Genomic DNA, 26,655 nt, shown 5'->3' with positions numbered 1-26,655 from the left:
TAAAAGAAAAAATAAACAAGTGGGAAATCTTCAGACTAAGGAGCTTTTGTTAGGCAAAGAAAACCAGAATCAAAACAAAAAGACAACCCACAAACTGTGAGAAAATATTTGCAAATCATATATCTGACAAGGTATATATAAAGGTATATATAAAAATCATATATATATTTCATTATATATAAAGAACTCACACAACTGAACAACAAAAAAACAAACCACCTAATCAAAAATTGTCAGAGAATATGAAGAGACATTTCTCCAAAGAAGATATACAGATGGCCAATAGGCACATGAAAAGTTGCTCGACATCACTAATCATCAGGGAAACGCAAATCAAAACTACATTAAGATACTACCTTACACCCGTTGAAATGGCTATAATCATTAAAACAAAAAATAGCAAATTTTGGAGAGGATGTGGAGAAGAGGGAACCCTCATTCACTGCTGGTGGGAATGCAAACTGGTACAGCCACTTTGGAAAACAGTGTGGAGATTTCTCAAAAAACTCAAAACAGAAACACTATATGACCAACGTATCCCGTTACTGGGTATCTATCCAAAGAACTTGAAATCAACAATTTAAAGTGGCTTATGCACCCCTATGTTCACTCCGGCATTATTTACAATAGCCAAGACATGCAAGCAACCCAAGTGCCCGTCGACTGATAACTGGATAAAGAAGATGTGGTCTATATATACAATGGAATACTACTCAACCATAACAAAAGACAAAATCTTCCTATTTGCAACAACATAGATGGACCTGGAGGGTATTATGTTAAGCAAAATAAGCCAGATGGAGAAAGACAAACACCAGATGATTTCAGTCATATGTGGAAGATAAAAAAAAACACATGGACAAAGAGAACAGTTAAGTAGTTACGAGGGGAAGGGGGTGGGGTGAGGGCACAGGGGATGAAGGGGAACACCTATATGGTGACAGACAAGCAATAACATACAAATGAAGTTTCACAATGTTGTAAACTATTATGAACTCAATAAAAAAATTAATAAATGAAATATTTTTTAAATGGAGCAGCAGGAGGAAGGAGCCCACTCTCTTGAGGCCTGTAGACGTTGTTTGAACATGTGTCTGGAGCTACTGCAGCCATTTTGCCACCATGAGGTGAACAAGGATGAAAGAACAGAAAGATGGAGAAAACCTGGGTCTTTGATGCCATCACTGAGCATAAATTACTCACCCTAGTTCTGGACTTCTACTTATAAGAGAAATAAAGTTTCCTTACTGTTTAGGCCAAAAAAAAACCCGTAAGTGGAATGAATGAAGTTAGGATATTGAGGTATGGCTGGAAAAACCGGAGAATAAGAAATAGCAGCAAGAGAGATGTCAAATGTGGTCAGCAACATCCAATGCTTCATGGAGATCAAACAAAATGAGGGCTAAACCATCTACTGGATTTAGAATCAGGAGATTCTAGTGATTAAAAAAAGGCCATTTCAGGGGCTGGCCCAATGGCCAAGTGGTTAAGCTCATGTGCTCCACTTTGGCAGCCCACAGTTTTCAGATCCTGGGCACGGACATGGCACCACTCGTCAGGCCATATTGAAGTGGCATCCCACATGCCATAACTAGAAGGACCCACAATTAAAAAAATATACAACTATGCACTGGGGGGATTTGGGGAGAAAAAGCAGGAAAAAAAGGAGAAAAAAAGATTGGCAACAGTTGTTAGCTCAGGTGCCAATCTTGGGGGGGTGGGGGGGAGCCATTTCAGTGGCCTGGCTGGATTAGGAGCAAGATTGCAGTGAAATGAATAGTAAACAGGAAGATAAAGCATAAACATGAACTATCTACAGTCAGAGGAAGCAAAACTTGAGTGACAGAGGACAAATGAAAAGACTGATCTGAGACCACAGTTTACCTCATTTATTACATTGATGGAAAGAGGTCAAGATGGGTATAGACATGTAGGTGAGTTTATAGTGACAAGCAGGAAAATGAAAGGGGGTCATATGCAATTGCTTTCCATTTTCCTTGCAACTTTATGAATGGCCAAATTAACCAGTATTCACGTTACCTGGCAAGATGGAATTAAATACACAAAGGACCAGAACACGGGCGCTGAAGGGCTCCTGTTTGATATTTCGAAACAAGGGGACGCAGAGCCTTTCGAAGATGTAGTACACATAAAAAAGGCAACCCAAAACCTGGAACATAACAAAGATATAATTACAATAATGATGGCTTGATAAGGAAAGACAGAAGGTGATTTTTTTCCTTCAAAATAAAATACATATGACCCTTAAACTATTGTTTATATATAGATTCCATTTAACACTAGTCTGTAAGACTGCCAAACTGTGGTCCTTCAGAGATATTACTCAAGCCTAATTTCTACCATATCTTTTTCCAACACTTGATCAAAGGGCATTTTCAGAAGATCAGACTCTTAGAACCTGCTTTTCTGGCTGCATGAAACCTATAAGAAAAGAATTTACTTCATAAATGGGTATTTGATTGAGATAAGAATTTATGATTCTGATAGGGGTTGGGGAAGGAGTGGGGGGGGTGGGTGTCAGACCACACCCACACAATACAATATCCAAAACTAAAAAACCAGGAGGGGAGGGGGAAATTAATGTAGACGCTTAAGCAACCAAATGGAATTACTTTAATTCAAATAAATACTTTCATTGAGGAAAATCACTTTAGATGTTGACAAAGCAAACACCATTTACTGCACTGGAAATAGTTTAAAAGACTTCAGAAAGAGTTCTAGAGATCCCAGTAGACATGAATTTACCATCACTTTAAACAGATTATATTATTATTTCCCACCACTCTACAAACCTAAGGCAGATAAGAAAAAATTTACCTGTGCAAACTGCATAGCAACATAACTCCATCTTACAGTGGGAGTCCTAAAAAGAAACAAAATAAGCTTTGTAAATAAAGTAAATAATTTAACTTTAATAAAGATCCTCACAATCTTTTCCCAGACAGAACATCATTTTTGACATATGAAATCCTTATCGAATTCTGTCAAGAACTAGTGTAATCAAATTGGATTGCTAGAATCACCATTTGGGGCTTCCCATGCCAGCAAGAAAATTAAAACTCATTCTATATTCTCTGCAGCCCTCCATGAACTGGCCCTTGCCTACCTATCTCACCTCACTCACACCACACTTCTGGTGCTCACCACACGTCCACTTCATGGTGCCAGTACCTGGGATAGTTGTCGCGGTAGATGAGGGTAGGAGCAAATAAGAAGTACAAATACTGGTTGACTGTGGGTACTGGAACAGTCCCTGGAAAAGGAAAACTAGGCTTATATCAGAGGCACTTCAATTTCTCTCAGCAAAACGAAAAGGCAAAAATAAGGAAGCACAGAATAAGGAAGCATAAAACCACCTCTCTTAACTCCTCCTGTTTCTTCCCAACATGAGGGCTTCTCATTCTTATATTAATTGAATATTACCAATCCCTCTAAAGTAAGTTATTGCTGTGACTCAGAGATAACCTCTAAAGTTTGAAGCAGCAACTCAAAAAGGTTAAGCATACATGGGTGTGATGAGTCTATAGATTCTAAAAAATAATGCAACGTTACAAGAGTCTAATGATCAATGTTTTGGGTAAATTGTAGGTACAAAGGCAAAACAGCAACAATCAGTAAATAGTGAGATAGTCTTCCAAACCAGTATGGATCCTATATATTTAAAATCAAACAGAACATCTACAGAATGTAATATGCCATCCCAGTACACACCAAAGGCTGAAATACCCTAAGAATAATCCTTTAACCTAATGGAATTACATACTTGATTTCTTCTTAGCTGAATTTAGTACCCGAGGCACATTCTCTCTGACAAATGAATGGGCCTTCATTATCAAGCGAATCTACAAAAGGAGAGGGAAAAAAAGATTAATTTTGTATTATTGTCATCTCCTATAAGCAACCCCAGAACAACACTAGATTACAGTCACATAAAGAACTTCTTAATTTTGCATACACCAACTCAAGGTCACTTTTATAAAGTAAAGCAAATGAAAAACAAACTCTAAGGGACAAGTCATTACTCAAATCATTTTGCATGTAATAGCATTATCTATTACAAGTATATTACAAATTAAGAAATTAAAAGCTGGTTCAAAGAAAGTTGGGAACGTTCCTTTCCATTAGTCAAATAAAGCATTACAGACAGCCAATATCAGTCAGAAAATTCTGAAGGGTGTATAAACAAAATAAATCCTTTATTTAAATGAATCTGACATTTCAAAAGTAGAGTTTTTAATTACAAAAATATTTTATAATTTAGATGACTTCTACAAAAAGTGTTCAAGAATAAAATTTGAATTAATCCAGAACATTTCAATATAATTTATTTCAATTATCAAGAATCAAATAACACTGAAGCTAGAACAAATTTTAAGAGATGAGATGATCTAGTTTAACACTTTAATTTTACAGATAATAGCACAAAGAACCAGATATGAAAATTTATCCAACTAATGCAACTAAAAATAACAGAATATTAGTATTACTATTATTTTAATTAATAATAGCACTGCATTGGGCAACACTCAAAACCTTACCTGTTCAAATATAACGATGCACCGGGAAGCTGGTGGCAGTGTATATGCTAATACGACATATGTTGGTCCCAAACCCAGAATCCCCATCTGGAAGACCATGAAAAGTAAGCAATGGAAGAGAGAATGGATCACTGGATGAGAACTCTTGCTATAGCCTCTGGCCCAACGTTGAAAGAGGAAATAGGGAATTGAAAGTGTGCACAAGAACATGGTCCACCACGTCCACATAACAATAGAAAGTTTGCCAAAAGCATAAGATATGAGACTGAACTCAAGCACCAGCCTAGGAAGAAAAAGCACAGAGAGAACACATAAGTAAATTTTTTTATATGCATTGATTCACAGAATTCAACTCAGACCCAAAACTCTCAAACTTAGGAAATACAACAACATTAATACATTGAAGTAATGGATGTAACAGTTGTCCTAGATAGAGAACCACTTCTAAGTCTCGGCTTTACAACGTATCTCAACAATAAATTTTCTAAAAGTGCTAAGATAATATGGCCTTTGAACATAAGATACCTAAGATAGGGGCCGGCCGGGTGGCACAGCGGTTAAGCGCTCACATTCTGCTTCGGCAGCCTGGGGTTCACCAGTTTGGATCGCAGGTGCGGACATGGCACCACTCATCAAGCCAGGCTGTGGCAGGCATCCCACATATAAAGTAGAGGAAGATGGGCACAGATGTTAGCTCAGGGCTAGTCTTCCTCAACAAAAAGACGAGGATTAGCAGATGTTAGTTCAGGGCTGATCTTCCTCAAAAAGAAAAGATACCTAAGATAACCTAGAATAATAAGACTTTGAACTTCTCAAAGATTAGATTCTCGTATTAATAAATTTTAAACTCTACAATATTCTATGGCAAAGTTAATACTTAAAGTATTTAATCAGCAATTGCTGTTATGTACAAAGGACGATTTTTCAGAGGGAAATGGGTAAATTCCAAAATTTATTAATATACTATTATACCATTATCTTAAAATTTAATTTTCTAATAAAGCACATAAATCAATGTCTGATTACCACACTGAGATTTTTAAAGTTACAATTTGATTTTTATATTAAAAAGAAATATATTGTATTTTAAAGGTTAAATTCCAATAAGCTATTTTAACAACCTGAAATGCATACCATAGTAGAAAAACTGGCAAATCATATACACAAAATTCTCCAATTTAGGAAAATGACCTAGTAACTACCAATTACAGTCTATTAAAATAGACCATTTTAAAAAACAAAAGTAATGAAACTTTTTTTTTTCTGCTTGAAGAAAAAATTTGCCCTGAGCTAACACCTGTGCCAATCTTCATCTTTTTTTGTATGTGGGATGCCACCACAGCATGGCCACCAACGAGCGGTGTAGTGTGAGCCTGAGAACTGAACCCAGGCTGCCAAAGTAAAGCGCACCAAACTTAACCACTAGGCCACAGAGCCAGCCCTCTAATATTCTCATTAGTTGTATTTTTTAGGAGAGAGGAATCTCATCCTCAAATCAGCTGCTTTGGGGTTTTCTGAAGCAAATTTAACCAAATCACCCTTTACCAAAATTTAAATATAGTGAAAACTCCCAATACCCCATGCATCAACTGTCCAAACACCTTTTTCTTTCTTGTCTTACCTTCCTTCATCAATGTAATCTACGACAACTGTGCTGAGGATAAAGAGAATGAGGAGAGCAATAAACATGTGATATATTGTTCTGATGTGGTCCACCTCAAACAGCTCACTGTAAATGTAGTCCAAACAAATAAAATTAATAATCTATATTTAATCTTAAAACACCATAAAGACTTTACTTTAAAGCTGCTCAGAAGATGCTTAATCCAACCTCCAAAAACATCTCAAACAGTAATCAGAGAATATTAAACCTGAGGTAGAAAGAGTAAATGAAATGACCAATGTAAAAACTTAAGGAAGAGCTTAGAACAAGGCTCTTTCCAATAAAATGATACTGCCCCCTAGAAAACAGCATGGATATCAAACACTTAAAACAAATGGTGTGCATTCTTGAAAACCTGCCAGGAACAGTAGCTTTCAAAGGTAGACAAAAGGCCATTCACTGAAAACAGGCAACACAGAAACTATTTCAAACGCTAAAAAGTTTTGAAAAAATCCTTCTTACATTCCACTCTCTACACTTAACTAATATACAGGAAATATATCTATTTCCAAGAAGTATTCACATATGCATTTCTATATTGTTGATGATAACCAACTACCACCTGTGTGTCTATAAACTTCACCATTTACAAATGCTTTTACTTTCTATCCTCATAGATGTTTTTATTTGACTAAGACTGAGCTACTTTTCTTTTAAAGTATAACAACGACTTTCTAGATGACTTTTTCTAAATAAGTTTTTATATTTGACTAAAGATTTTTAGCTTTGTTTTTAGAAAAATATATGCTAATCTTCTAAATAACTTTCTGAAGAATCTAAAATACTATTAAATCTCTAGATTAAGGATCTTCAAATTCTACTAAAAGCCCACCTAAGCCATAGAATGTGTTTCATTTTCTTGGTTAAAAACATTTTCTAATTAAATGGTATTTTAATTTTGTTTATTTTTCATATAGTACAATTCTATCATTAAAATCTTACTTATAGTGTTCCAAGTAATTGTTTTATATTACCTTTTATGTGAAAAGCCCACATATCCCCCCAAATACAGATTTTAAAATATAAATCTCTTCAAACAATAATGTCACAAAATACTGAAATGGTATTCTACGTTACATATTCAAAAAACTTTGGCCTTCTCATCAAAGTTAAGTAATACAGGTGAATTGGCTCACAGAAAGTGAGCTCTAGCAAGCATAAGATGCATTTTTAAAGATAAGAATATTAAGACACTTAGATAATTTTTTACAAAGCTATTTCAGATGACCTACACTAACACAGGTTAAATTACAGCAATATTCTAATAAATGAATGAATGAGTAAATAAATAATCTACTCACAAAGCATGGCAAAGCAAATATTCATTACCCACCCAAAGTGTACCTTTAATTTTCAGTTCACAAATGAGGTCACCAAAATTAATTTTCATTGCCTACTAATTTTTTCATGAAATCCATACAATCAGCAGTCTAAAATAAGTAAATCTGAGAAAACTATGAAGTCTCTAAACTGCTAGCCAAAGAAGAGACAACAAAAATTTACACAGGCATATCTCATTTTATTGTGCTTTGCTTTATTGTGCTTAACATATATTGCGGGTTTTTTTACAAATTGAAGGTTTGTGGCAACCTTGTGGCAAGCAAATTTTTCACTGACACTTTTCTAACATTTGCTCACTTCATGTCTCTGTGTCACATTTTGGTAATTCTCACAATAGTGCAAACTTTTTCATCATTATTATATTTGTTATGGTAATCTGAGATCAGTGATCTTTGATGTTACTATTGTAATCGTCTTGGGATGCCACGAACCATGCCCATAGAAGATTACAAACGTAATCGACCGATCTGACTGATCTGATCCACCAACCGGCCATTCCCTGTCTCTCCCCCTGTCCCAGGCCTCCCTATTCCCTGAGACACAATGCTATTGAAATTAGGCCAACTGATAAGCATTCAATGGCCTCTCAGTGTTCAAGTGAAAGGAAAAGTTGCAGTCTTACACTTTTAATCGAAAGCGAGAAATGAGAAAGCTGACTGAGGAAGATATGTTGAAGCCAAAATAAGACAAAAACTAGGCCTCTTGCACCAAACAGTTAGCCAAGTTGTAAATGCAAAGGAAAGGTTCTTGAAGAAAATTAAAAGTGCTACTCCACTGAACATACAAATAAGAAAGTGAAACAGCCTTATTGCTGATCTGGAGAAAGTTTTAGTGGTCTGGATAGAAGATCACACCAGTCACAACATTCTCTCAACCAAAGCCTAATCCAGAGCAAGGCCCTAACTCTCTTCAATTCTGTGAAGCCTGAGAGAAGTGAGGAAGCTGTAGAAGAAAAGTCTGAAGTTGGAAGAGGTTGGTTCATGAGGTTTAAGGAAAGAAGCCATCTTCAAAACATAAAAGTGCAAGGTGAAGTGCTCAGAGCGAAGTGCTCATGTAGAAGCCGCAGCAAGTTATCCAGAAGATCTAGCTAAGGTAACTAATGAAGGGGCTAAACAACAGATTTTTTATGCAGACGAAACAGTCTGATATTGGAAGATGTCATCTAGGACTTTCATGAGTCACTGCCTGGTTTCAAAGCTTCAAACCACAGGTTGATTCTCTTGTTAGCAGCTAATGCAGCTGGTGACTTAAAGCTGAAGTCAGTGCTCATCTACTGTTCTGAAAATCCTAAGGCCCATAAGAATTATACTAAATCTACTCTGCCTGTGCTCTGTAAATGGAACAACAAAGCCTGGATGACAGCACATCTGTTTACAACATGGTTTACAGAATATTTTAAGCCCACCATTGAGACCTACTGCTCAGAAAAAAAAGATTCCTTTCAAAATATTACTGCTCATTGACAATGCACCTGGTCCCTCAAGAGCTCTGATGGAGATGCAGAATGAGATCAGTGTTGTTTTCACGCCTGCTAACACAACATCCGTTCTGCTGCCCATGGATCATGGAGCAATTTCAACTTCGAAGTCTTATTATTTAAGAAATAAACTTCATAAGACTACAGCGCTGCCATAGATAGTGATTCCTCTGACAGATCTGGGCAAGGTAAATTGAAAACCTTCTGAAAAGGATTCACCATTCTAAATGCCATTAAGAACACTTGTGATGCCTGGGAAGAGGTCAAAATGTCAACATCAACGGGAATTTGGAAGAAGTTTATTCCAACTCTCAAGGTTGACTTGGAGTTGTTCTAGACTTCAGTGGAGGAAGTAACTGCAGATGTGGTGGAAATAGCAAGAGAACTAGAATCAGAAGTAGAGCCTGAAGATACGACTGAATTGTTGCCATCTCATGATAAAACTTTAATGGATGAGCAAAGAAAGTGGTTTCTTAAGATGGAATCTTCTCCTGGTGAAGATGCTGTGAAGACTGTTGAAACAAAGAGTTTAGAATATGACATCAAATTAGTTGATAAAGCAGCAGCAGGGTTTGAGAGGACTGACGCCAATTCTGAAAGAAGTTCTATTGTGCATAAAATACTATGAAACAGCATCACATGCTACAGAGAAAACGTTCATAAAAGGAAAAGTCAACGGACAGGGCAAATTTCACTGTGGTGCTATTTTAAGAAACTGCCACAGCCACTCCAGCCTTCAGCAACCACCACCCTGCTGAGTCAGGGACCATCAACATGGAGGCAAGACCCTCCACCAGCAAAAAGATTATGACTCACTGAAGGCTCAGATGATGGTTAGCATTTTTTAGTAGTAAAGTATTTTTAAATTAAGGTACATAGATTTTTTTTAAACATAATGCTGTTATATGATTAACAGACTATAGTATAGTATAAATGTAACTTTTATATTACATTTAATATTACAGGAAACCAAAAAAGTTCGTGTGACTCACTTTATTGTGATACTCACTTCGTTAACAGTGTTCTGGAACTGAACCTGCAATATCTCCAAGGTATGCCTGTATATCAAGAAGGTAGCAACACCAAAACTCTCTCAAAGTGGTTTACCAAATTATAAAACTTCTGTTCTAGTTCTTTGGGTAACCAATTCTCTGCAGCACAACTTCAAGGCATTTATCAGAGGACAGATAACTGTTCTTATCTCTAAATCTTCCTTTGCAACAAGATACAGAACCAGAAGATCAGAGAGAAGAAGCAAGAGACAAATGTACAAAAAGAAGTATCAAAACTAATAATTTATATGAATATAGAACAAACTCATTAAACATTCACAGATTAAGCAGTGATTCTAACAATCAGAATAGTTTTATTTTTTTTTAATTCAAGCTAATAATTAACAAAAGCAACAAAAAATACTCACTCTAAGAGAGACTGCCTTACAACAAAAATCTTTCCATGTTCTGGAGGTGCTCTCAGATCTCTGAGAAGAGCAAAAAATTAAAACAAAATATAAGTACCTCAAGTATGATAAGAAATTTAACCCTAAGGATAAGAGAAAGAATGTTACCAACTATAGCATGTAACATCAACAGCCTTCTCACTGTGATCCAGGTACTGTGTTAAGGTTTTTACGCGTGTTACCTCATTTACTCCTTCTGAACATGCTATGAGATAGGTACACGCAAATCTGGTTTGGAAGAGACACGAGGCACACCTAACTAGAGCAGCATTCAAAGGGGCCCCATAGCCCACCTATGGAAATGCATTCCTGGCAACACACACTGAACACCATTCCACCTTCTCCTAGATATCCAGGAGGTCAGACAGGCCCCCAGCCATACTTTACTTCAGTTGACATACTGTTATTGGTCAGTCCTCCAAATCTGCATGATGTTTAAGATTCCCTCCCTAATTTCAAAAGACTTCCAACAACCCTCAAAAGCCTACTGATCTTAAAGGTTGCCTCTAGTTACTAAAATCACGCATCTTAACATCTAGCATTATCATCTTCTTTAAGGCTTTTTGCACTACTGCCAGCACTTCTTTCGACTATTTCTGGTTAAAACTGTCCTCCAGAATGGGAGAGACTGACAGAGACCACAGAGGCATAAACCCAAGGAAAGCACGGAATGGCAAATTAGTACACACTGGCCTTTGACAGCCATCCCTCTACTGCTCTGGATGACTGACGAATTGGAAACACATATACTAATTGAACTGTACTTTATTACAAGTATTGTATAGAGCACAATACAGAGTCAGTATAATGATGTGCTGCAAAGCACAGACTCTGAATTCAAATTCCAGCTGTGTATTCCTGGACAACAGTTAACTGCTCTCTGCTTCAGTTCCTGATATGTAATATGCAGACAGTTACAGTGTCTACCTCACAGAGTCCTTGTTTGGTTTAAATGTAAAATATCCAACAAGTGTGGGCTCTATTATTTTATTAGTGTAGTCTTAAATGAGGTATGCATGTTTATTATAATGCACACATTAAGATGAAGAAGCTTGCCCTTCAAATATTTAAATAATTTGCCCAAGTCAACACACAGATAAGAAAAAGTGGTGCTAGGAGGTGAATCTAGTCATTTTTATGGCAATTCTGTCCACTGAGCTATAGAAGAGTAGATGTTTGCATTAAAAGAACTAATACTCATACTTACTTAGCTCTATGGTTGTTCTCTCCTTTAAGAACAGAAAAGGTTGTGACAGCACATCCACCATTGTCTAATGATGCTGATTTTTCAATGAGACTGGTCACAAAATCATCAAAGTGACTGCCAACTTCCTTCATAAAAAATGGCTTTAATTCCTAGAATTTTAAAACAAATAAAGGAAAATATTAGGAACTAACAAATGCTGATGAGTTATTACCATTTTTCTAAAGGGTTCTCTTTAACAGAGCTGGATCAAAAGAAATCCATGTTAAGTGAGTTCAGAGTAAAAACACAAAAATGACTTCTATTGCTAACCTTAGTTTCAGAAATGGCTACTGGAAAAGCAACATGATGATTTATGTATTTTTAAAGATTTATAACCTTTTAAGCATAAATCAAGATATCAAAACAATCACCTACTAAATGAACTCCTACGAATGATATACAAAAGCAAAATAACAGAAATGATAAAAATGATAGTCTATTTTTTTTCTCATCAAGTTTTATCTGGAAAACAATAAAAAGTAAAAACCAGGGGGTTGGCCCCGTGGCCGGGTAGTTAAGTTCACGCGTTCCGCTGCAGGCAGCCCAGTGTTTCATTGGTTCGATCGTGGGCGCAGACATGGCACTGCTCATCAAGCCACGCTGAGGTGGCGTCCCACATGCCACAACTAGAAGGGCCCACAATGAAGAATATACAACTATGTACGGGGGGGCTTTGGGGAGAAAAAGGAAAAAATAATAAAATCTTTAAAAAAAAATAAGTAAAAACCAGTATCATATCACCATTAATTTTAAGTCCCCTTTCTTCTCAAGCAATACCTTGACCCCCAATATAAAAAAATATTTATATTTTATATCATGTCATTACTGTATGACACCAACATTTACAAAATAATGTTTATTCCTACCTCCATAGCCATATATTTATCTCACCAAAACACACATAATTTCATAATATAAAATTGTTATACATTTTGGTCCCAGACAATCTTCAACATCTTAAAACTTACATATCCACAAGTTTTTGAGAAGTATTAAGCAAAAAAAGTTTCTTCAGATAATAACAGATGACCTACTGTGGATGCTCAAATTATAAATTTGGATATTTTTAAACTGATAGGGCCCATCTATATAAAGAAAGCAAGTGTTACTTACAAATTCCTTAAGGAAAAAAAAAAGTGCCTTTTGCTCCAACTAAATTATTTAGATTGAACCTAAAATATCTCAAGTAGCATTTTTCCAGGTTCTGTTTTATCACAAGTTTCACCAAGTCCTTTAAAAGTAAAGCCTAAAGGGGCCGGCCCAGTTGCATAGTGGTTAAGCTCATGCTCTCCACTTCAGCAGCCCAGGGTTCGCAGGTTCAGATCCTGGGTGCAGACATAGCACTGCTCATCAAGCCACACTGTGACAGCATCCTACATAAAAAAAATAGAAGACTGACACAAATGTTAGCTCAGGGCTAATCTTCCTCACCAAGAAAAAAGAGTAATGCCTAAAGAGGAGTGGGTCAGCATCATGGCAGAGTGAGCTCTTTCCTTAGACTCTTCCTCCTAAGATATAATGAAAATGACATTCATAAACTAACAGAGAACATTCACAGAACACAAAAGACATCTGAGAGAACCACGGAGTCATACATCTGAAGGTGGAGATGCTGCACCTCCTGAAAGGAAGTGGGGGAAGGTAAGAAGATCCCCTCTTCCTCCCGAACAGCAGCACACCAGGGCACGGGAACGTGCGTGGCTCTGAGAAGAGAGAGGGGAGGAGCAGCTCTCCACAGGAACACCTTCGCTCTCCACATTCCCTCACAGCCAGTGGGAAAGGCCCACACAAAGGTGGCTAAGCTATTGAGGGAGTGTCTTCATTAAGCCAGCACCCCAAGAAAGCAGAGAGTGAGGGCAGAGTGAGAAAGCCCCTGGGAATATGCACGTGAAAGAAAGCACCCATACCCCCTGCCCATCGCTCCAGTTCAGCCAGTCAGCCAGAATGCCCATAAATACATTAGAAAAGCAGCAGCATTGAGCGAGCTAGCCGGCAATTACAGACAAGGCTGTCAGCGTAGATTCTAAGAGCAGGCTCAGATGCCAGCGATTGTGGCAAGCTCAGAATACACAGCTCCTGACCCACCCCCAGTGACAGTAGGTGGAATCTGTGACTATGCAAAGGCACAACTCCATGCCATCAAACGGTATGAAAAAATACATTACTACTCCAAACCAGAAGGAAAATGACAAGCACCCAGAAATCAATCCTGAAGGCAGAGAAATTTACAATCTAAATGACAGAGAACTCAAAATAGCAACCATAAAAAAAGTCAGTGAGTTACAAGAAAACACAGATAAACCATTCAATGAAATCAGGAACAAAATTAATGAACAGAGGGAATTCTTCACAAAAGAGATTGAAACAATACAAAAAAACCAATCAGATATGTTGGAAAGGAAAAACACAATGGATGAGATAAAGAAAAATCTAGAATCCCTGAATAACAGAGCTGATATAGTGGAGGATAGACTTAGCAGTCTGGAGGACAGAAATATAGAAAAGCTATAGATGGAGGACGAGAGAGAATTAAGACTAAAAAGAAATGAAGAGGGGCCAGCCCGGTGGTGCAGCGGTTAAGTGCACACATTCCGCTTCGGCAGCCTGGGGTTCACCAGTTCGGATCCCAGGGGCAGATGTGTCACCACTTAGCATGCCATGCTGTGGTAGGTATCCCACATTTAAAGTGGAGGAAGATGGGCACGGATGTTAGCTCAGGGCCAGCCTTTCTCAGCAAAATGAGGAGGATTGGCAGTAGTTAGCTCAGGGTTAATCTTCCTAAAAAAAAAAAAAAAGAGAGAGAGAGAGAAATGAAGAAATATCCAACTCAATTAGGAAATGCAACATAAGAATTATACGTATTCCAGAGGAGAAGAGAGGGAAATGGAGCAGAAAGCTTCCTCAAAGAAATAACAGCTGAGAACTTCCCAAACCTGGGGAAGGAGCTGGAAATACAAGTAAAAGAAGTTAAAAGAACTCCTAATTATACCAATGTAAAAAGACTTTATCCAAGGCATGTATTGGTAGAACCAGCAAAGTCAATGACAGAGAAAAAATGTAAAGGGCAGCAAGACAGAAAAAAATAACCTATCAAGGAACCCCTATCAGGCTTTGGGTGGATTTCTCAGCAGAAACCTCACAGGCTGAGACAGTGGAATGATATATTCAAAATTCTGAAAGACAAAAACTTTCAGCCAAGAATACTCTAACAAAAATATCCTTCAGATATGATGGAGTAATAAAAACTTTCCCAGATAAACAAAAGCTGAGGGAGTTCATCACCACAAGATACCCCCCGCCCCAAGAAGTGATCAAGATCATCACACCTGAAGAAAAAATGAAAGGGTTTACAAAGCCTGGAGCAAGGAGATAAATAGGCAGACAAAATCAGAAAAGCACAGCTCTCTATCAGAACAGGTTAGCAAACACATCATTATAACATTAAAGATAAAGGGGAGGAAAACATCAAAAATAATCTCATCATTTTAACCACAAACTCACAAGACAAGACGGAAAAGTTGTGACAACAACTTAGAAGAGGAAGAGGAAAGGAATAGAATCGGCTTAGACTAAGGAAATAAGAGGCTATCAGAAAACAGACTATCTCACCTACGAGATTTTAAAACAAACCTCATGGTAACCACTAAGCAAATAGTCAGAGAAGAGACACAAATAATAAATAAAGAGAAAACCATCATAGAGAGCCACCAAACTGAATGGGTAGTCTGAAATACATGGGATGAGAAACAAAGGAAATAAAAACAACTGGAAAAATGAGTCATACAATGGCAACATTAAGCCCCCATGTATCAATAATCACTCCAAATGTAAATGGATTGAATTCTCCAATCAAAAGACATGGAGTGGTGGGATGGGTTAAAAAACAAGATCCAACAATACGCTGCCTCGAGGAAACACATCTCAGCTCTAAAGACAAACACAGGCTCAGAATGAAGGGACTGAAGAAGATACTCCAAGCTGATGGCAAACAAAAGAGAGCAGGCTTTGCCACACTTATTATCAGACAAAGACTTCAAGATAAAAAAGGAAATGAGAGACAAAGAGGGGCAGTATCTAAGGAGAAAAGGGACATTCCACCAAGAGAACATAACACTTATATATGTACCCAACAGAGGAGCACCAAAGTACATAAATCAACTATTAAGTGAACTAAAGGAGATATTAACAGCAAGACAATAGTAGGGGACCTTAACACCCCACTTACATCAATGGATAGATCATCCAGACAGAAAGTCAACAAGGAAACAGTGGCTTTAAAAGAAAAACTAGACCAGACGGACTTAACAGATATATTTATAGAAGCCAGCATCCAAAAGCAGTAGAAGAGACATTCTTCTCAAGTGCACATGGAACATTCTCAAAGATAGACCATATGTTGGGGAACAAGGTAAACCTCAATAAACTTAAAAAGAGTGAAATCATATCAAGCATCTTTTCCAACCATAATACTATGAAACTAGAATCAACTACAAGAAAAAAGCTGAGAAAGGGACAAACATGTGGAGACTACACAACATGCTACTGAACAACAAATAGTTCAATGAGGAAATTAAAGGAAGACTCAAAAAGTATCTGGAGACACATGAAAATGAAAATACACCATACCAATTCATATGGGATGCAGCAAAAGCTGTCCTAAGAGGGAAATTCATAGTAATACAGGCCCACCTTAAAAAAAGAAAAACCTCAAACAAGCAATCTTAAACTACACCTAACAGAACTGGGAAAAGAAGAAAAAACAAAGCCTGAAGTCAGCAGAAGGAGAAAAATAAAAATTAGAGCAAAAATAAATGAAATTGAAGCCAAAAAACAGTAGAAAGGATCAACGAAACTAAGAGCTGGTTCTTTGAGAAGATAAACAAAATGGACAAATCCCTAGCCAGACTCACTAAGAAAAAAAGAGAGAAGCCTCAAATAAATAAAATTAGAAACGAAAGAGGAGAAATTACAAAGGATACCACAAAAATATAAAGACTTATAAGAGAAGGCTATGAAAAACTACATGCCAACAAATTGGACAATCTAGAAGAAATGGTAAATTCTCAAGATTCATACAAACTTCCAAAACTGAATCAAGGACAAATAGAGAAGCTGAACATACTAATCACAAACAAAGGGATTGAAACAGTAATCAAAAAACCTCTCATAAAATAAAATTCCAGGACCAGATGGCTTCTCTGGAGAATTCTACCAAACATTCAAAGAAGATTTAGTACCTATCCTTCTCAAACTATTCCAAAAAGTTGAAAAAGATGGAACACTTCCTAACACATTTTAGGAGGCTAACATCACCCTGATCCCAAAGCCTGACAAGGACAACACAAAACAGGAAAATTACAGGCCAATTTCACTGATGAGCATAGATGCAAAAATCTTGCTGTTTGTAGATGACATGATTTTATATATAGAAAAAACCTAAAGAATCCATCAGAAAACTATTAGAAATAATCAACAACTACAGCAAACTTGCAGGGTACAAAATCAACTTATCAAAATCAGTTGCATTTTCATACTCTAATAACGAACTAACAGAAAGAGAACTCAACAATACAATACCATTTACAATTACAACAAAAAGAATAAAATATCTAGGATTAAATTTAACCAAGGAGGAGAAAGACCTATACAATGAAAAGTATAAGACATTACTGAAAGAAATCGATGATGACATAAAGCAATGGAAAGATATTCCATGCACATGGATTGGAAGAATAAATACAGCTAAAATGTCCATATTACCTAGAACAATCTACAGATTCAATGCAATCCCAATCAAAATCTCAATGACATCTTCACAGAAATAGAACAAAGAATCCTAAAATTCACATGGGGCAACAAAAGACCCTAAATAGCTAAAGCAATTCTGAGGAAAAACAACAAAGCTGGAGGCATTACAATCTCTGACTTCAAAAAATACTACTATTTTTTATAGTAAACAAAACAGCATGGTACTAGTACAAAAACAGACACACAGATCAATGGAACAGAACTGAAAGCCCAGAATTAAAACCACAGATCTAGGGACAGCCAATCTTCAACAAAGGAGCCAAGAACATACAATGGCAAAAGGGAAGTCCCTTCATGCAACTCAACAACAACAACAAAACAACCTGATCAAAAAATGGGCAGAGGATATGAACAGACATTTTTCCAAAGATATACAGATGGCCAGCAGGCACATGAAAAGATGTTCAACATCACTAATCATCAGTGAAATGTAAATCAAAACTACAATAAGATATCATCTTATACCCGTTAGAATGGCTATAATTACCAAGACAAAAAATGACAAAAAATAACAAATGTTGGAGAGGATGTGGAGAAAAGGGAACCCTCATACAGTGCTGATGGGAATGCAAACTGGTGCAGCCACTATGGAAAAGCAGTACGAAGATTTCTCAATAAATTAAAAATAGAAATACCATACAACCCAGCAATTCCACTACTGAGTATTCAGCCGAAGAACCTGAAATCAACAATTCAAAGAGACTTATGCACCCCTATGTTCACTGCAGCATTATTCACAATAGCCAAGAAGTGGAAGCAACCCAAGTGCCCATTGAGTAATGACTGGATAAAGATATGGTCTATATACACAATGGAATACTACTCAGCCATAAAAAAAAACAAAAACAAAATCGTCCCATTTGAAACAACATGGATGGACCTTGATGGTATTATGTTAAGTGAAACAAGCCAGACAAAGACAAATACCATACAATTTCACTCATATGTGGAAGATAAACTAAGATACAGACAAAGAGAACAGTTTAGTGCTTACGAGGGGAAGGGGGTTGAGGGTGGGCACATTTCTATAGTGACTGACAAATAATAATGAACAACTGAAATTTTACAACGTTATAAACTATTATGACCACAATAAAAAAAAAGTAAAGCCTAAAAATATCAATGCAATTTAGGAAGGCTTTTCAAACTGCTCTGTTTCCCACAATTCCTAAATGCCTTTTGGGTCCTGGGCAGTGAGAATATAAGTTCCCAGCTCTCACCAGACAGCTGATGGAGATGGAAAATATAAGATACATACATATAAAAAATATAGACTAGAGTACCTAAGTATCATCTGAGCAATATAACCATGGATAAAGACTCAAAGAACATATAAGAGTTTAGCAAACAAAGAAAGCAAGGATAAGATGATTGGAAATGTATTTTTTGAGCTGGGAATTGAAACCTCAAAGGACCAGTAGGATTTAAGATTAAATGAAAAGTGGCAGAAGGAGAAAAAGTGATGAAAAGCAGCAAGACAGGAAAGGATTAGCCAACAGAAAGTGTGAATGAGGGAGGTTGGTTTTAAGGACAAAATGTAGAGGACCTATGTTCCCTGGAAGAAATAAAGAGTTTTTATAGAATTATTTTTTCATATTAAGGTTATCTATATGTTATTTTGGTTCCTTTTCCTTGTTCCATTTCAATTATATGTCCATCTTCATTTTGAAATTCTTCAATAGGATGCTTCCCCAACCAAAGACAAAACAAATCCAAAAAAAAAAATAACAAAAAGAAAAAAGATTCTTTTCTCATTTCATCTCTAGAATTAGACTGAATAACCAGTAAAGGTTTTTTCCAGTTACAAAACTGTTGTCCCACATAGAAATATACTAAAAGGCAAGAAAAGAAAGAATCTGTTCACTCCACTAAGTGCTAGGTACAGTTCTGGGCACAGTTCTAGGCGCTGGAGATACAATGAACAAAACCAAATCCTTGTCTCTATGGAACTTACAATTCCCGTGGGAGTAAAGCAGAGCTATATATATATATATTTGAGAAAAAGCAAGGAAATAGGATGTCCTAGCTGAAGTAAAAGAGTAATAAGAGTTAAGGTCAGAAAAGAAGCGAGGGATGGCGGGAGGGGGCTAAACCAACACTTCACCCCTACTCACATCAGTCTACGGAAATTTCACTCAACATTAAAAAGGAAGACTGCAATCTTGAGATGTGGCAAAGGGAACCAAGCCATTTCTTTTAGCTAGGATTCCTCATACTCTGGAACCAGTCCCCTTTCCAATTAAGTACTGGGTCGAGTAGACCAGAAGCATGAAAAAAACCATGATGAACGCTATACAAATGTCAGAAAAGCTGCTGAAATCAGGTCCTAATCCACCCAGCTCAAGTTAAATAGAGCAGTCAACTTCTCACGGCACAAGCTCTTGTGCCTTACTCACTACTTGCCCACAGACAAGGCTTTGCCGTACATTCCAAAGAACTTGAAACTTCTACGACAATCTCCTTACCTTCACCCTGCTTATCAATTGTACCCTTTTTCCCCCTTCCTCCTATTCCCTTCCTTTCCTTCCCATACTCCAAAACTCCTACCTTCTCTGCTTGCACACTCACTCCAGAACTAAGGGGATCCCTTGTTATCCCAACCTGCTATCTGATCTCAGGGACCAAAGAGATCTGGATAACAAGCAGTACTTCTACTATTCAGCACCTGTGCTGGTGAACAAGACACATGCAGCCTTGCTCTCACTGAGCTCACTGTCCATCAGTGAGGAAAGACATTAGTTATTAATGGTGCAGTGAATGCCAAAAGGAAAAACCAGTTCAGAGTGACAGGAGAACAGAGAGAGAAAAGAGAAAGTCTAAGAATAAATATCACAGGCATCTCAATAGTGTGAGGGCCAGTATAAGGTGGTGACAGATGTCAAGTCTCCTCGAAAGTTTCTTTCACAACTCCCTCCCCATCCCCCAATCTATGACTCCAAACTGTGACACCTCAGACAGAACAGAACACTGCTTTGGCATGCTGAGCAAAAAGGTCCCTATTTTAATGATTAATTCATGTCTTCTTTTCCTGCAGTAAAACTTGTATATGTGGGTAGTTCAGGAATCCATACTCGAGCTAGTACAATATTAAGGAAAAAGACGTCTTTAGTGCTGATAAGAACTAGTAAAAGAAATATATAAGCTTCCAGCCAGGCAGACCTGGGTTCAAATTCTACCTCTACCACTTGAGTGTGGCCTCAGGCAGGCTATTTCACTTTTCTGAGCAGTTACTTATGTGCAAAATTTAAATGAATAACATCTAACTTGCTAAACTGTTCTATCAACTCTAAAAAAAGGCCCCAAAACAAAAAAACCTGCAAAAACGCATAGCACAGTATCTAACACAGTTATCACTGCAGATATTTGTTACTCTGCCCCCGCCCACTGTCAGAGCTAACCTATGAAGAAAAAAACAATAAAACAATGCACAATAAAAACTACAATTTAAGTAAATTCTATCATTTAGTGCTATTACTATTAGAAGGTTAACTATTTAAACCTACCACATTCCTATACACAGTATTATACTACCTAGATGCCTAATGTTTATTTCTCATTGGCTTCTCTTCTTTCTCTGAGGAATTAAAGTTGATAGAAGCTGCTCTACTGGGACACAAGGAAGAACTCTGTTGTTGACACCACTCCGTCTCCTCAGCCTTCTTTCATGTATCCAAGGACTGAGGAAAATAAAGAGTTACTGCTTTGCGCTGGCCCCATGGCTGAGTGTTAAAGTTCCATGCACTCTGCTTTGGCAGCCCAGGTTTGCAGGTTCCATCCCAGGCATGGACCTGCACCACTCATCAGCCATGCTGTGACAGCAACCCACATACAAAATAGAGGAAAACTGGCACAGATGTTAGCTCAGGGCTAATCTTCCTCAAGCTAAAAAAGAGGAAGACTGGCAACAGATGTTAGCTCAGGGTGAATCTTCCTCAGCAAAAAAAAAGACTGCTTATTACTATCATTCCCTTTCTAAGAGGGAATATAGAAGAATATAGTACAAGACGTGCTCCACTTCTACCTTCTTCTGAGTTCTTCTATAACCTGAAACTGGCATTAATTAGAACTTCAAAATATGATCACAATAAATCTGAATAATGTCTAATATCAGTAACCTGAAAAGGAGGTTGAAGGTTATTAAGTTTTCTAATTTGCTTATCTTCTCGATCTCGTCTCTATTAATTTCATCCAGCCCATGGACTATGATTGTCACAGCACAATGAGAGATGGAAAGAAGGATGATGGAAGGAGGAGGCAGATAGTTAACTAGAAACTAGAAAAGCTGGGTGCTTAGATAATACATTAAACAGAATCACGATATTTTAGCACGCAAATAAACCTCATTTTTTAAATAAGCAGCTGACCTACACAACCTTTAAGATTCTAAGAATGGGGAACAACAACCACGAAGCAGAGACCCTACAGTTGGAACACACACTGAAGGCACGCATGAGTGATCAGAGATGAGGCTAGAGAAGCAAACGGGCTAGATCACGACAGGCCTTCAAGCCATTGTAAGAATTCTTCATTTTATCCTAAGGGCAACTGGAAACCAATGTTTTAAGCACAAGGTTTGTAAACATTTTCAGATTTGCATTTTAGAAAGATAACTCTTTTTTTCTTTTTTTTTTAAAGATTGGCACCTGGGCTAACAACTGTTGCCAATCTTTTTTTTTTTTTTTCCCTGCTTTATTTCCCCAAACTCTCCCCGTACACAGTTGTATATCTTAGTTGCAGGTCCTTCTAGTTGTGGGACATGGGACGCTGCCTCAATGGGGCCTGACGAGCGGTGCCATGTGCGCGCCCAGGATCCGAACCCTGGGCCGCCGCAGCGGAGCGCGCGAACTTAACCACTCGGCCACGGAGCCGGCCCCGAAAGGTAACTCTTCTAAAAAGGCTTCTAAGCAGAGGTTACTTTGGACTCAGTCTTAAAACGAGAAAAGAGCAGGGTCATTTACTGATAGATAAACAATCCTTTCAAAGGCAAAGAGGCATGAAAAAATAAAAAAAGCAGGCTCAGAGAAAGAAACACAAAGTAAAAATGTATACTGAGTACAGAGTATAAAAAATTATCCTGAGGGGCCAGCCAGGTGGCACAGCAGTTAAGTGCGCACTTTCCACTTTGGTGGCCCAGGGTTCACCGGTGCAGATCCTGGGCACAGACCTACGCACCGCTTGTCAAGCCACACTGTGGCAGGCGTCCCACATATAAAGTAGAGGAAGATGAGCATGGATGTTAGCTCAGCGCCAGTCTTCCTCATCAAAAAAAAAAAAAGCGGATTGGCTGCAGATGTTAGTTCAGAGCTAATCTTCCTCAAAAACAAAATTATAATCTGACTACACAAGATCATATTGCCAGTCCATGAATTACTTGTTTCTCTGACTCACTACCTGGCTTTCCACAGAGAAATCTTTTAACCTCACAGTGGCATGGAACCAGGAATCTGACCTTTTTGAGCAAAACAGCTAAGAGAATAGGTAATCCAGCCATACACCGCATAATGACATTTCAGTCAATGAAGGACTGCATATACGACGGTGGTCCCTTAAGATTAGTACCATACAGCCTAGGTGTGTAGTAGGCTGTATCATCTAGGTTTGTGTAAGTACACTCTATGATGTTCGCACAATGACCAAATCACCTAAGGGCGCAATTCTCAGAACCTGTGCCCATCATGAAGCGACACGTGTGTACAGTGTTTAGGTCTACTAAATTGACTCCTAAAGAGGAGTCTCCCCTGACAATTCGCTCTAAAGTTACTGCACCTTATCCTTTTCCTTCATTGCACTTAATACAATTTGAAATTCTATATATTTCAATTTTTTGGTCTCTTAATATCTGCTTCCCCAATCTGACTTTAAACACCATGTCTTTTTGTTAACCACTGTACATCCAGCTCTCAGCAAAGCAACCGGCAAGACTGCAGGTGTTAAATATATTTCCCAACAGCTTTTGAAACCAACCTCTGGCATGAAAACTCCTACTCATAACACCACTGGCTGTATCCAATGTCTGATAAAGCAGAAGGTAATTATCTTAAAAAACCACCTAGCCCTGATTTCTTTCTAGAAGCCATGAAGGGAAAGAGACTGCAAATCACTATTGTTGCTATTGTTGGTAATGGCTGTTATTTATTGTATGACTGCTATATGCTAGATACTCTCTTAGGGGCTTTTCTATTTTATTTCTAGTCTTAAAATAATCTCTGAAGTAGACAATATAATTCCTATTTTACATATTAGGAGATCTCGGCTTGAACAAATAAAGTGATGTGGCTTGCCCAAAGTCACAGAACTTGTAAGCTGTAGAACCAGGATCAGGTCTACACGACCTCCGAGTTCACATGACATTATACTGCTTTCCACTGTACTTTATCTGAAATATTTTCTATCTGATTAGCACAAGCCAAAAGAGAAAAGCCTTAAAAAAAAAAGTCAATGAGGTACATGTAACCTGAAAATGGTAGGTAATCTAATAAAAAGGTGTTTAGCTTAGTTCTACTGCAAACAGTGCATTTGAAAGCAGCAATGCAGAAGTTTATAGTCCTAAACAGTGCATTGTAATAAACTCCTCCTCCATATTTAAAAATCAGAACTTGTAGGGAAGTTAAGTCTTGAGCATAATTATTACATAATCCTTAATATAGGAAGCCAAAGGTTCAAGATAAACCAGTAACTAATAAAATTAGAGCTCTGAATTATAATCCCTTTTTATTAAAAATAAAATTCATCCTGGGCTGTCTCCCAATTTAAACTAGATTATAATATTCTGGATATCACATTTTTAATCAGCTGAAATACATTTATTTACTTTAATCTACTTAGGTAGCTCCCTCATCTTAACTATCCAAATGGTATATTTTACCGTTTCTCATCATCTTTACCTACTTCCTTGACTTCTTTTTTTTTTTTGGTAAGGAAGATTGTCCCTGAGCTGACAACTGTTGCCAATCTTCTTTTTGCTTGAGAAGATTGTACCTGAGCTAACACCTGTGCCAATCTTCCTCTGTTTTGTATGTGAGACACCACAGCATGGCTTGATGAGCGGTGTGTAGGTCTGCAGCCAGGATCTGAACCTGCAAACCCCAGGCCGCCAAAGCAGAGCGTGTGAACTTAATCACTATGTCACTAGGCCGACCCCCTCCTTCACTTCTTTATTAGCCACTGTTAAATGCTAGAAACCAGAAAGTAGTAAAAATACAGTCCTAACAGTTAACAAATGATACATCCATACAAATGACTAACATGAAGTCACTTTTTTAAACAACATTTTCAAAGAATATTTCAACACCAAAAAAACACAAAATAATGTTAAGAAAAATATACAAACTGAACATATAAACTGATGCTGATTTTGCTAATGTATCTATGATGCACATGCCCGTATGTGTCTACATGGATCTGTGTGTGATGGAAAAGGAAAACAAATTATTGGGAGAAAATAAACCAAAATGTTATCTCCAAGGGGCAGGCATATGGGTGATGACTGTTTCCTTTTTATACTTGTCTCTTATAAATTTTCTGCAATGAGCCTGTACTACTTCTATAATCAGAAAAAAGCTACTTTATGTAAGAAAATATATCCCTCCTCTTCTTAAAGCAATCCTATATGGTAGCACAACATTAAAATAAAATGTTAACAAACCTTGGCCATATTTTTTTAAAGAATGTATTCATCTAAGATGCCACTGATTTTTGTTTGGTACTAAGAAAGAAAAAAGCTGCCAAGTGAATTACACTAAATAGCACAGTGTTTTCTCATTTTCAGAGATATTAAAATAATAGAAAAAAATGTGTTCAACCAATGATATGCAGAATATTACCGGTAATGTGACTAGTTTTGACGTTTTGGATTCTCATTAACTGTAAAATAGAGAGTAACTATCATCTCTAAGGTCTTCGATAGAGCTCTAAAATCATGTAATTTCTTATCACAAATATCAACTTACACTGACATCATTTTACAGCTTTCAAAGGTAGGTAAATGAGAAAAGGCAGAAAGTGAAATATTAGAACAATATAGTCACACTTACATAGCCAAAAGAAGCTAAGATTTGACCAGACAATCAGGGGCAGGAAAGTAAAACAGACAGTTGTAGCAGAGGTGTTAGTTGTCAACCTATCATCCCTCACCCTCTTCCTTAGTACTAGAATCCCTGACTTTGTCCTGGGTATATGACTGCTCAGAATAAATAAATTTCCCAGTCTCCTTTTGCACCTATGTGGCCACGTGACTAAGTGCTTGCCAATGAGATACAGGCAGGATTAGCTTGATAAAACCTCGAGAAAACTTCCTTAAAAAATAGCTGCTATCTGTTCCTTTACCTCCTTCTTTCCCTACCTCAGTTCTACTCCTTGGAACTCATGAAATGGCTGGAGCCACTGGGACAATGAGAAGGAGGATCACAGCCTATGAGACAGGGAGGTAAAAGGAACAGGGTCCCTGAGCCCCATGGAGTCACCATACTAGTTGTGGACTTCCCAACTCTGGATCACTAACATGAGAGAGAAATATACTTCTAATCTTGTTTAAGAGACAATTACTTGTGTTCCTCTTGTGTTACTATCACAGCACAACCTAATCTCACCTTATATAACAATCAAAAAATTTCTGGACAGAAATTACTTAGACTTATCTCTCCAGCAGTCCGCCAAGAAATCAAATTTTAGAAGAGGTTACTCGAATGACTAATAAACCATGAAGAGAAGTCCTCATTGCAGACATGCCATCTGAGTCTTACTCATCACAGTTTGCTTATTTAATGGTTGGGCAATAGCATAAGGTATTGATGTGAAAAATACTTGCAACACTATATAAGAAGCAAAGAAAACATGTTGCGACAAATATGTATTTTTAAGAAGTGGAAATAGAAAGTAATTTTTCATCCCTTTAATTTTCACATTAGACCTAACATTCTCTTTATAAAATTGTATACATTAATAAAAGTTCTACAAATATTGAGAGTAAAGACACTCTCTTTTCTTTTTTCAACATATTTCCTTTTCTCTGGAAACTGTCCTCAAAGGTGAGAGCAGGCACCCAGTCTCCAGGACAGGGCTGTACTAAATGGCCCCGCCCTTCTGGCCAAAATCCAATCCTCT

General features: G+C 37.4%; 1 protein-coding gene across 3 annotated transcripts in view; it reads right to left on the bottom strand.

The window, feature by feature from the left end:
* SOAT1 (sterol O-acyltransferase 1) overlaps positions 1 to 26,655 on the bottom strand; it is an 80,348-nt gene that overhangs the window by 14,093 nt on the left and 39,600 nt on the right. For 2 of the 3 annotated variants that reach the window (XM_023640234.2, NM_001301149.1), the window contains 8 exon segments: positions 11,707 to 11,855; positions 10,461 to 10,520; positions 6,181 to 6,288; positions 4,560 to 4,842; positions 3,785 to 3,863; positions 3,193 to 3,274; positions 2,839 to 2,884; positions 2,041 to 2,170 (listed from right to left, as the gene is read on the bottom strand). In XM_023640234.2, the coding sequence (XP_023496002.1) occupies positions 2,041 to 2,170; positions 2,839 to 2,884; positions 3,193 to 3,274; positions 3,785 to 3,863; positions 4,560 to 4,842; positions 6,181 to 6,288; positions 10,461 to 10,520; positions 11,707 to 11,855 (937 nt within the window). 3 annotated transcript variants of the gene reach the window in all.

Source organism: Equus caballus, chromosome 5 (genome assembly GCF_041296265.1).
Source record: "Equus caballus isolate H_3958 breed thoroughbred chromosome 5, TB-T2T, whole genome shotgun sequence".
Taxonomy (NCBI): Eukaryota; Metazoa; Chordata; class Mammalia; order Perissodactyla; family Equidae; genus Equus; species Equus caballus.
This window is presented reverse-complemented; position numbering and strand designations above follow the sequence as displayed.